The sequence below is a fragment of the Somniosus microcephalus genome, chromosome 7 (assembly GCF_052327205.1).
Source record: "Somniosus microcephalus isolate GS21.2 chromosome 7, FLI_Smic_1.0, whole genome shotgun sequence".
In the NCBI taxonomy this organism is placed as follows: Eukaryota; Metazoa; Chordata; class Chondrichthyes; order Squaliformes; family Somniosidae; genus Somniosus; species Somniosus microcephalus.
Window position 1 is genome coordinate 258,432,357 of NC_140993.1, and position 12,627 is coordinate 258,444,983.

Below are 12,627 nucleotides of genomic sequence, written 5' to 3' on the forward strand. Positions count from 1 at the left end.
CAGGCAGTGACTAGTGGGGTACTGCAGGGATCGGTCCTTGGACCCCAGCTATTCACAATATATATATAAATGATCTAGACAAGGGAACTAGATGTAATATCGCCAAATTTGCAGATGACACAAAGCTGGGTGGGCGTGTGTGCTGTGAGGAGGATGTCGAGAAACTCCAGGATGATTTGGACATGTTGGGTGATTGGGCAGAAACATGGCAGATGCAATATAATGTGGATAAATGTGAGGTTATCCACTTTGGTGGCAAAAACAGGAAGGCAGATTATTATCTAAATGGCAATAGATTGGGAGAAGGGGAAGTGCAACGAGACCTGGGTGTCCTTGTGCACCAGTCACTGAAGGTAAGCATGCAGGTGCAGCAGGCGGTTAAGAAGGCAAATGGTATGTTGGCCTTCGTAGCGAGAGGGTTTGAGTACAGGAACAAGGATGTCTTGCTGCAGTTGTACAGGGCCTTGGTGAGACCACATCTTGAGTATTGTGTGCGGTTTTGGTCGCCTTATCTGAGGAAGGATGTTCTTTCCATAGAAGGAGTTCAGCGAAGATTCACCAGGCTGATACCTGGGATGGCAGGAATGACGTATGAGGAGAGATTGGGTCGATTGGGCTTGTACTCGCTGGAGTTTAGAAGAATGAGAGGTGATCTCATTGAAACTTATAAAATTCTGACAGGACTGGACAGACAAGATGCAGGAAGGATGTTCCCGATGGTCGGGGAATCCAGAACCAGGGGACACAGTCTAAGGATCAAGGGTAGGCCATTTAGGACAGAAATGAGGAGGAATTTCTTCACCCAGAGAGTGGTGAACCTATGGAACTCTCTACCACAGAAGGCGGTGGAGGCCAGTTCATTAAATATATTCAAGAAGGAGTTGGATATATTTCTTAAGGCTAAAGGGATCAAGGGGTATGGGGAGAAAGCAGGGACCGGGTACTGAATTCGGATGATCAGCCATGATCGCACTGAATGGCGGAGCAGGCTCGAGGGGCCGAATGCCCTACTCCTGCTCCTATCTTCTATGTTTCTATCCAATTCCCTTTTGAAAGTTACTATTGAATCTTCCACCACCCTTTCAGGCAGTGAATTCCAGATCATCAAAAGTCGCTGAGCAAAAACAAAATTCTCATCTCCCCCTTGGCTTTTTTGCCAGTTATCATAAATCTGTGTCCTCTGGTTACCGCCTCTCCTGCCAGTGGAAACAGTTTCTCCCTATGTACTCTATCAAAACCCCATAGAATTTTAAGCACCTCCATTAAATCTCCCCTTAACTTTCTTTACAGAAGTTTTCAATTATGAACTTTACAAAATGTATTTAAGGAAAATTTCCCACCATAGCACCACTGTACATTGTCCAAAATATCAGATATTAACTTATGAATACCTGTGTGGATCCGATTGTGCCTCTCCAGCTGGCTGGGCTTAGCAAAGGCCTTGTCGCAGGAGTTACATTTGTATAGTTTAGGTTTCTGACTGCTAGGTGAAGGTCCAGGTTGGTGGGTCTGAAGATGGTCCTTTGATTAAAGAAAACACATTTCTATTCTTTTACAATTCCACAACTCACATCAATAAGTACTACAATGTTTCATGAATAAGTAGTACATAATTATGGTATAATTTTACCAGCACCCAGCAAATTTTCAATATAGAAACACAGAAACTTACAGCACAGAAGGAGGCCATTCGGCCGTCCTGCTTTTAAGAACATAAGAACGTAAGAAATAGGAGCAGGAATAGGCCACTTGGCCCCTCGAGCCTGCTCTGCCACTCAATAAGGTCATGACTGATCTCGGGCTCAAAGCCACTTTCCAGCCCGCTCCCCATCACCCTTCACTCCCTTATCTTTCAAAAATTTGTTTATCTCCACTTTAAATGTATTTAATGACCCAGCCTCCACAGCTCTCTGGGCAGAGAATTCCACAAATTTACAACCCTCTGGGAGAAGTTCCTCCTCATCTCAGTTCTAAAAGAGCAGACTACAGGAAACTTTGTGCTATCCGGCACCGACGGGACCGAGCTGCTGCCGTCCCATCAAAACTGCCGGACAAACCAGCGCTAATGTTGAAACAAACGGAGATTTTGAGCTCCGTATCTGGCAACAAACCCTGCAGCTTCTAAACAGTCAGCCGTACCTTGCAAGCGTCTCTGTAGCTTATCAACAGCTTCAGAGACCTTGCAGAGCCTGACTGGTGGAAAAAAAAGCAACGAAATGCAAAAAAACTTAACGAAACAGCTCCTGATTTTTGCTGGTGGCTCGAGCATTCCGGACAGTTAACCTCCGGATAAACCAAAGTTTCCTGTATTATTTAAATGGAGAGCGGTTACAAAATGCTACAGTTCAGAGGGACCTGGGGGTCCTTGTGCATGAAACACAAAATGTTAGCATGCAGGTACAGCAAGTAATCAAAAAGGCAAATGGAATGTTGGCCTTTATTTCAAGAGGGTTGGAGTATAAAAGCAGGGCAGTCCTGCTACAACTGTACAAGGTATTGGTGAGCCCACACCTTGAGTACAGGTAGACTATCCTTTATCCGAAAACCTCGGGACCAGCCGAGTTTCGGTTTTCGGAGAATTTCGGATTTCGGAAGGTGGGTCGGCGGGGGTCCGCCGGGGGGGGAGGGGGGGGGGGGGTCGGCGGTTGTCGGGGCCGGCGGGGTCCGTGGGGGGGGTCGGCGGTTCGCAGGGTCGTCGTCGGGGGTCGGGGCCGGCGGGGTCCGCGGGGAGGGTCGGCGGTTGTCGGGGCCGGCGGGGTCCGCGGGGGGGGGGGGGGGGGGGGGTCCGCGGGGGTCGGGGCCGACGGGGTCAGGGCCGGCGGGGGGTCGTGCGCACGACTTACGCTGACGCTCAGCGTAAGTCGGTGGGGGTCGGGGTCGGGGCCGGCGGGGGGGGGGTCGGCGGGGGTCGTGCGCACGACTTACCCTTTATCCAAACTTCCGAAACCGGAACCCTCTAAAAACCGAAGGTTTTTTCGTTCAGCGTAAGTCGTACGCACGACTTACGCTGAACGAAAAAACCTTCGGTTTTTAGAGGGTTTCGGTTTTCGGAAGTCTGGATAAAGGGTAGTCTACCTGTACTGCGTACAGTTTTGGTCTCCTTATTTAAGGAAGGATATATTTGCATTGGAGGCAGTTCAGAGACGTTTCACTAGGTTAATTCCAGAGATGTTAGGCTAACTGATCTATAGTTTCCTGCTTTCTGTCTCCCTCCTTTCTTAAATAGGGGTGTTACATTAGCGGTTTTCCAATCCGCTGGAACCTCTCCAGAGTCCAGGGAATTTTGGTATATTGCAACCAATGCATCCACTATCTCTGCAGCCACTTCTTTGAAGACCCTGGGATGCAGGCCATCTGGTCCAGGGGACTTGTCGTCTTTTAGACCCATTATTTTACCGAGTACTATTTCCTTAGTACTATTTCCTTAGTGATAGTGATTGAAAGAAGAGTCATGCTTAGTCCCACCCCCCCGCTTTTTGTCCATAACCCTGTAAGTTCCTCATCCTCCAACTCCCTTTTAAAATTATTTTTAGATCATTCCAGATCCCGGCAACTCAGTGAAAAAATTCTCATCTCCCCTCTAGATCTTTTGTCAATTATTTTAAATCTATGACCTTTGGGTATTGACCCACTCGCCAGAGGGAATAGCTTTGCTCTATCTAGTCTATCAAAACCTCTCATCATCTTGAAAACCTCAATTAGGTCACCTCTTAACCATCTCTGTTCCAAGGAGACCAGTCCTAACTTTTCCAACCTCTCCTCATAACTCAAGTCCCTCAACCCTGGTAACATTCTGGTAAACCTCCACTGTATCCTTTCTAAGGCCTTTACATCTTTCCTGAAGTGTGGTGCCCAGAATTATCCACAATACTCCAGCGGAGGCCTAACCAATCCCATATCAACAATGTATGTGTGTAAAATTAACCCTACTGACAGGCTACCAAACTGCACCTATCTGGTAATGTTGCACTTTTTTAGTAGCCCTGCGTTAAATGCGTTATGAAGAAACTTCAGAAATGAATGGGCACATGTTTCAGTTCCAGCTAAGTGAAGCTTAGCGCAAAATTGAACAAAAACGCATTGAGAATACTGCCTGCAATTTTCTGGGATCATCTCATTTGCATAATTATCCCTCATCAGCTTTATCCTGGTGTTGGGCGCTAGCTTAATGGGGAGTCAGCCTTTAGAAAAGCTGAAAATAGGTTTGAAATATTTATCAGCCTTTGAGAAGACTGTGGGGGAGGGAGGAAGGGGAGGGGTGGGGTGGGATGCGGAGAAGTTGAATTTCCTTTCATTTCATTTCTATGTGCAGACATGGAACAGAATTGTGTGGGCAAGTGATGAAGTTGTGCAGCAATCAACCACCTGTTTGGTGCCTGCTGGAGTGCTGCATGGGGAGGGTTGCCCTGTTTGGTATTTCAGGGCACCCTCGCCAAAGAACAGCAGTACACTGGGCTTTTTAGGAGGTGCTGACCAGGCTCACGGGTTTGCACGGTACCTGTAGGACACTGGAACAGCAGCGGGAGAAGATAGCACACGTTAAGGAGCGTGGCAAGGGACGAACAATACCATTTACAGGAAACTCTCGATTTACCGGCACCTAAATAACCGGAAATCTCTGTTAACCGGCAAAATTCAGGAGTAGGTTCAGGTAAGTTTTACTTCATATTAGTGGCCGTTCCTGGATCTGTGGCTGTGTAACCGGGGTTCCTGCACCTGTTGCTAAGCAACAGGGATGCTTGGATCTTGTGGCCCGGGTTCCTGTACCTGTTTCTAAGCAACAGGGACACTTGGATCTTGTGGCCGGGGTTCCTGCACCTGTTGCTAAGCAACAGGGAAGCCTGGATTTGTTGCTGTGTACGGAGCTCTCGTACCTTTTACTATACCTCTCTGTAATCCGGACTTTTTGATAAACCAAGAGTTTCCTGTGCCAGGTCAGCGACCCAAGACTGCGCTACAAATTGTTGCCTGCCACTTATTCCACACTTCCTGCTCATCCATGCAAACCCTCATGTTATCTTACAGTTCTATCGCTGCATCTCATGCAAACCTGTATTTCAGCAGGGCATGTATTCAATTGATAGCATCGTCACCCATACCTTTCAAGGACTTCACACATCAAATCATTGTAACACAACCTAGCGGCATGATGCCTGGACAATTATGTACACACAGGTTAGCCACATGCCCGTCACTGTACGTGTACTCCTTCAGTTTACAGCATTTTAATGATAGGGTTCCGGTTGCCTGGCAAGATGGCACAAAATTCAAGAGAATACATCCCAATTGGAGAAAGGCTCAGAAAATCATTATGCTCCCATAGAGAAGGTCAAGACAGGCATCCTGTCAGACCAGAGCATGAAGGGAATTGGGAAATGTGAAGCAGAAGCTTCTACCAAGTTCAGGTTCAGTGTGATCCAGTTGTTATGTCGTCCTCTTATTAGGCCGAATTGCCTATCCTCTTCCTAAAAATTATTTTATATTATGATGCCAATTATGAACCTGAACAATGAGGTCTTAAAACATGAAACTACTATTTCTATAAGTGGAGTAACAGTGGAAAGTGACTTGAAAGGAGAGTTAAATAAAAACAGCTAGAATAAGACAGTTCTACAAAAAGACTCACACCATTGGAAAAAATATGTTACTTGGGTCCATCAGACTATGTTTCATTCCCAGCTAGGGGGAGCAGGGGCTAACCAGTTCATAGGCATCTGCTAGTGCCTCTCTATTACAACAACAGCAACCTGCATTTATATAGCATCTTTAAGGTAGTAAAACGTCCCAAGGCGTTTCACAGGAGCGTTATCAAACAAACTTTGACACCAAGCCACGTAAGGAGATATTAGGACAGGTGACTAAAAGCTTGGTCAAAGAGGTAGGTTTTAAGGCGCATCATAAAGGAGGAGAGGTGGAGAGGTTTAGGGAGGGAATTCCAGAGCCTCGGGCCTAGGCAGCTAAAGGCACGACCGCCAATGGTGGAGCCAAGAAAATCAGGGATGCGCAAGAGGCCAGAATTAGCGGAGTGTAAAGTTCTCGGAGGATTGTAGGGCTGGAGGAGCTTACAGAGATAGAGAGGGGTGAGGCCATGGAGGGATTTGAAAACAAGGATGTGAATTTTAAAATCGAGGCACGGCCAGACTGGGAGTCAACGTAGGTCAATAATAAACAACTAGATGCTGTATAGGAAGTTTGCTTCCCAGAAATCTTGCCCATCCTCAATAAAAGTAACCTTGCTCAGCACTTCCCTAAATAGCCCATCTAAAATAGACATTCATTATCTAGAGAGCTACTGGGGAGATCCTACGTCTTTTCAACTCTGTGGCACAGTGATATCATTGGACTGCCTAGATATAACAGCTTAAAGAAATGCAAGTGATAAGAACATAAGAATTAGGAGCAGGAGTCGGCCATACGGTCCCTCGAGCCTGCTCTGCCATTCAATAAGGTCACGGCTGATCATTGATCTCAACTCTACTTTCCCGCCCAATCCCCATATCCCTTGATTCCCCATGAGTCCAAAAATCTCTCTCTCAGCCTTGAATATATTCAAAGACTCAGCATTCACAGCCCTCTGGGGTAGAGAATTCCAAAGATTCACAACCCTGATCGAAGAAATTCCTCCTCATCTCAGTCTTAAATGGCCGACCCCTTATCCTGAGACTATGCCCCCTAGTTCTAGACTCTCCAGCCAGGGGAAACAACCTCTCAGCATCTACCCTGTCAATCTCCCTCAGAATCTTATGTTTCAATGAGATCACCTCTCATTCTTCTAAACTCCAGAGAGTATAGGCCCAATCTACTCAATCTCTCCGCATAGGACAACCCTCTCATCCCAGGAATCAATCTAGTGAACTTTCACAGCACTACCTCTAAGGCAAGAATATCCTTTCTCAGATAAGGAGACCAAAACTGTGCACAGTACTCCAGGTGTGGTCTCACCAAAGCCCTGTACAATTGTAGCAAGACTTCCTTACTCTTATACGCCAACCCTCTTGCAATAAAGGCCAACATGCCATTTGCCTTCCTAATTGCTTGCTGTACCTGCATGCTAACTCTCTGTTTCCTGTACGAGGACACCTAAATCTCACTGAACACCAACATTTAATAGTTTCTCACCATTTAAAACAATTCTGTTTTTCTATTCTTCCTACCAAAGTGAATAACCTCACATTTCCCCACATTATACTCCATTCGCCACCTTATTGCTCACTCACTTAACCTGTCTGTATCCCTTTGCAGGCTCTTTGTGTCCTCCTCACAGCTTACTTTCCCATCTAGCTTTGTATCATCAGCAAACTTGGATACATTATCATTATACTCGGTCCGTTCATCTAAGTTATTAATATAAATTGTAAACAGCTAAGGCCCAAGCACTGATCCTTGCGGTACCCCACTAGTTACAGCCTGCCAACCCGAAAATGACCCGTTTATCCCTACTCTCTGTTTTCTGTCTGTTAACCAATCCTCTATCCATGCTAATATATTACCCCCAACTCCAGGAGCCCTTATCTTGCACAACAACCTTTTATGTGGCACCTTATCAAATGCCTTTTGGAAATCCAAATATACTACATCCACTGGTTCCCCTTTATCTACCTTGCTAGTTACATCCTCAAAAAACGAACATTTGTGAAACATAATTTCCCTTTCATAAAACCATGTTATTAAGCCTAATCATATTATGATTTTCTGAATGCCTTGTTACCACTTCCTTAATAATGGATTCCTGCATTTTCCCAACAACTGATGTCAGGCTAACTGGCCTGCAGTTCCCTGTTTTCTCTCTCCCTCCTTTCTTGAAGAGCAGGGTTACATGTTCTGGTGCAATATCAAGTGAAATGCTTATTTGCTGGAAATCGTACCAAAAGCTTTAAGAAAGTATCTACAGGCTTGAAAGAATGGGGCGACGTCCAATTAAGGACGTTGCAACATGAGTAGCAAATTTAATAAGTTATCGATAACTTTATCCAATTACCTTGAGATGCGCTGCTCGTTTGAAGGCTTTGCTGCAGGTGTTACATATGTGGATTCTTTCCTCCCCATGGGCTTCTCGGCAATGTCGACGGAGCATGGAGCCTGAAGAGAAGCTTTGGCTACAATTGGGACAGTGATTTATCTGGCCCTCATCATCTGTCTGACTGTCCTCTGTAAGACTAATCGTTGTCTCATTTACCTAAACCAGAAGGTGCAAATTCAGTTCATGATGGTTAATTGCTGGTGCAAATCTTGTCAGAATGGTAATGTGCTAATATAATAGCATGCAGTTTTCTTGGCTCTGTCTATTTGCATAGTTGTTGACAGCTCACGAGCACATGTGGCAGGAGCATAAAATTGCTGTGTAGGTGAAAATTAAAGAGATGCATAAGAACTAAAGGGGAGTGTCAAAGAAGGAGCTAAAATATTCTTAAGTCTTTGGAAAGGCTTAATACAGTTTGCAAACCAATGGACCCATTGCCAAGGTTGGAGAAGACAGAAGGCCAAGAAGTGACGGGCAAAAAATAAGAGAATGCAAATCCAATGTGGAGCCATGAGTCTGCAGGCAAGTGATGGAGTAACCCTACGAGATCTCTCCACTCCTCCAATTCTGGCCTCTTGCACATTACTGATTTTCTTCACCCCACCATTGGTGTCAATGCCTTCAGCTACCTAGGCCCTGGAATTCCCTCCCTAAACCTCTCTGTCCCTCTACCTCTCTCTCCTCCTTTGAGATGCTCCTTAAAACCTACCTCTTTGGCCAAGCTCTTCTAGCAACTCTTTGTGGCTCGGTGTCAAATTTTTATTTGATAACGCTCCTGTAAAGCGACTTGGGATGTTTTACTACGTTAAAGGCGCTATATGAATGCACGCTGTTGTTGTTTTTCAGTTATTTGACACCGGCGACATCCCAGCTGCACTAGCAGCAGGAGTTGCCGGGTAACAAACAGGAGAACCCTGGCCGTTTCCCCCGGCCTAACCCTGTGGGTGTGGAGGCCACCTGTAGCAAGCGGTAGCCCCCCAATTGAGATCAGTTAACTCAAAGTCCAGAAATTAAACTTGGATGTTTACTGATGTGTTTGGTACAACTACTCTCTTGTGTAAATCCACTGAGGGAATGGAATTATGTTGAATGACCTTAAGCATATTTCAAGAAAGGACTTGCAGTTATACCGCACCTTTCATAGCTTCAATACGGCCCAAAGCAATTCAAAGCCAATGAATTACTTTTAAAATGTAGACACTTACGTAAGCAAATGCGGCAGCCAATTTCCACATAGTTAGGTCCCACAAACCGCAAAGATGATGTTTTGGTGGCTATTGAGGTATGTTGACTAGGACACTGGGAAAACTCATCCTGTTCTTGCAATAGCGCCATGAAACCGTTTGCATCTACCCCTACAGGCAGATTGGGCATGAGTTTAACATCTCGGCCAAAAATGTGAGAAACCCGCTCAGCAATTCGTGGCACTAACAGGCAGCAAGGACCAATCAGCAGCGCCGTTTAAAGAGCTCATCCACTAGATGCGGAATAGTTGCTGATTTGACCTTTAGGTCTGCTGGTTCACTTCTGGGTGTTTTCTGGCCTATTCTCTCACTGGGACCACGTGAACGGACACGTGCAACTTCAAGTGTGTCAAACTTGTTGGAGCAGGTAATTTTCCCTGGATATCCCTGCTCTAGCCCAGTGGTTCCCAAACATTTTTGGTTGAAGGTCCCCTTTTCAAATGGATTAGTAATCGCGGACCCCTCCCCCCGATCTAAATGATAATACTATATAATACTCATAATATGAAAATGCATGTAATAAAACAGGTATTTACTTACAGATATGCGAGATGGGTGTACCTGCTTCTCACTGCAGGTCTATCTGGTGATCTTCGTGCTACTCTCAGCGCTCCTCCATGCACGCTCCCCTCCTACGCGAGACAGTCAGCCAACTCTGCGCTGCACGTGGCGGGACGCATTCCGCTCCTGGCTTATGAGCGGCGGCCGGAGGCGGGCTTGGTGCAAGCTGGGAGCGGAGTGCGGCCGTCACATGTCCCGTAAGTCCGGCCCTGCTCAATACTCACAGGCCTAGAAATTGAGTGGGGTTAGCGCCCAATTAGAGGCGCTAGAGGGCCTTGCGCCGGAATTATAGCCGCTTCGGAAATTGATTTGGGCCCTACCATCGGCGTTAGCCGGTAGCGCTGCGCCGGCACCGATGACGTCATCGGTGTGCGCAGCATCCCGGTTGCCGTGGTAACGCGGCCGGACGCCGAAATTCAGTTGCGGCCGCCTCGCCCGTGGCAGCCGCAACCAATGATTTTTCAAAAGTTTCTTGCTGGACTTAGCGCCGGCGCATTAAGGTGGCGCGGCGGCCGGCCGCTTTCCCGGCGGCCGCCTGCCCGCACCTCCCTCCCCGGACTCCTCCACCACCCCCCCGCGGCACAGATGTGTGTGGGCCTCGAGCCCGGCACTTCTCCGAGGTGCCGGGCTCATTTTTCGTGCGATTCCACCGGCCAGCTGCAGGCAGCTCCTCCTTAACAGAAGGAGGAGGCCTGCAGTACCCCAGCCTGCCGCACCGCATCGGGTGCCGCAGCGGGGGATTAGCGCCGCAATCCTGCATTCAGCGCCCATTGCGAGGCGCTGACACCCTCCATTAGCGCCCGCAGCCGTCTGGGCGCGGCGCAGCTGAATTTTTGGCAGGCGCAGCGGCAATTAACGCTGGCGCTAAATTTCGGGCGCTACAGCCCTGGCGGAGGCAAACTCAATTTCTAGGCCACATTATTTCGCGGACCCCCTGGAAAGTCTCTACGAGATCCCGAGTTTGAGAATCACTGCTCTAGCCTGTCCCTTCTTGCTTTCCCTGACCTGTAGATGGTTATCACTCGCTCCTCCCTTTCCCACTGCCTGTTTCCTGTATCTCAGTGGGGTGACTGCTGTCTGAACCGCTTGCTCCAAAACCCTCTCTCCCTCCCTGATGTGTCGTATTGTCTCTATCTCTGCTTCAAGTTCTAAACTCGAGCTCAAGTAATTTTAGTTGAAAACACTTCCTGCAGATGTGCTGGTTCGAGTCAATATTTGCAACTCAAAACTGCCGCATCCTGCAGAAACTGAACATCTCTGTGTCCCTTCTTCTTCTTAGGCAGTCCCTCGGAACCGAGGATGACTTGCTTCCACATTAAAAATGAGTTTGCAGGTGACTGATGAGTCCAATGCGGGACCGACAGTCTCTGTCACAGGTGGGGCAGACGGTGGTTGAAGGGGCGGGTGGGTGTGGGGTGCTTGGGTTGACGTGCGCTCCTTGCGCTGCCTGCGCTTGGCTTCCGCTTGCTCCCGAAGAGACTCGAGGTGTTCGGCGCCTTCCCGGATGCTTCTCCTCCACTTTGTGCGGTCTTGGGCCAGGGATTTCCAGGTGTCGGTGGGGATGTTACTCTTTTTCAAGGAGGCTTTGAGGGTATCCTACATTCTTACTATAAATGTTAGTTAAGTTTATATTACTTATCTACTTAAATTTCAATTAAACTGCACTGCTCCTCCATCTCCCTATGCTCTTAATTCCCACTCTAGCCAAACTCCTATTTTCTAAATCTCTGTTCCTACCTCACTGCAGTGTGCTCTCTGCTCGTATTGTTAGGAATAACTTAGTAATATATTAAAAGCTTAGCATCCCAAACCATTACTTCTACTAGGAGAAATGGAATAATTCATCCCAGTATTAAAGTACTAACAGTAGTGGAGTCAGAATACATTAAATCCCATATTTAACTTCATTTTATTGGATCATGGAATTCAGTTACGTGGATTGTTCTCCTTAGAGCAAAGAGATTAGTGAACCAGATGGGTTTTTACGACAACCCAGTAGTTTTTCATGGTCACGGTTACTGATACTAGCTTTGTATTCTAGATTTATTTAATAAACTGAATTTAAATTCCTCAGTTGCCGTGGTGGGATTTGCACTCTCCGGACCATTAGTCCAGGCCTCTGGATTATTAGTCCAGTAACATAACAACTATGCTACCGTGCCCTCCAATTGGATATATACTTAAAAAGGAGAAATTTGCAGGGGCTATGGGGAAACAGCAGGGGAGTGGGACTAATTGGTAGCTCTTTCGGAGAGCTGGCACAGGCACGCTGGGCTGAATGGCCTCTTTCTGTGCTGTATGAGTCAATGATTTTATAAATTAAAGTTACTGTTCTGTACCTGGTATGAGGCAGCCTCCTCTTGTGGACTAGCAGAGTCTTGAGATGCCTGACTCATCAGTATAACCTGCGGATGAGCTGATCCTGTTTGGCCCGGGTGAGCTGAATCAGGAACCACTGCTGGGAATTGTTGCCCCTGTGTTTAAAGAGGAAAAGAAGATTCCATTACCTGACATTATTACAACAACAAATCCAAAAGACTTCAAATATTTTGCTCTCCTGTTCATTATAGATTTGTAGATAACACCATTTTATTTTCAATTCAATCAATATACTCTAGATTAGATGTTTCACTACAGTTTAAAAACACTGCTTTAATCTTTTATTGCCATTAACTTTCCAGCAAGCAATAGATGATGATACTGCAACTTTATAAAGAAAGCATCAATACAGTATTTAAAAGACAGGACACTGGCATTCTAAAATAACTATTAGATAAGTGCCCTTCTAAAACATATCACTGT

At 46.6% G+C, this 12,627-nt stretch overlaps 1 protein-coding gene across 6 annotated transcripts in view; it reads right to left on the reverse strand.

The window, feature by feature from the left end:
• LOC147115252 (zinc finger protein 236) overlaps positions 1–12,627 on the reverse strand; it is a 186,535-nt gene that overhangs the window by 19,386 nt on the left and 154,522 nt on the right. For 4 of the 6 annotated variants that reach the window (XM_085993641.1, XM_085993640.1, XM_085993639.1 and 1 more), the window contains 3 exons: positions 12,165–12,299; positions 7,979–8,176; positions 1,392–1,521 (listed from right to left, as the gene is read on the reverse strand). In XM_085993641.1, the coding sequence (XP_085849767.1) occupies positions 1,392–1,521; positions 7,979–8,176; positions 12,165–12,299 (463 nt within the window). Of the gene's footprint in view, positions 1–1,391; positions 1,522–7,978; positions 8,177–9,255; positions 9,376–12,164; positions 12,300–12,627 lie in introns of those variants that run through there. The other 2 variants (XM_085993642.1, XM_085993643.1) reach the window with 2 other exon arrangements.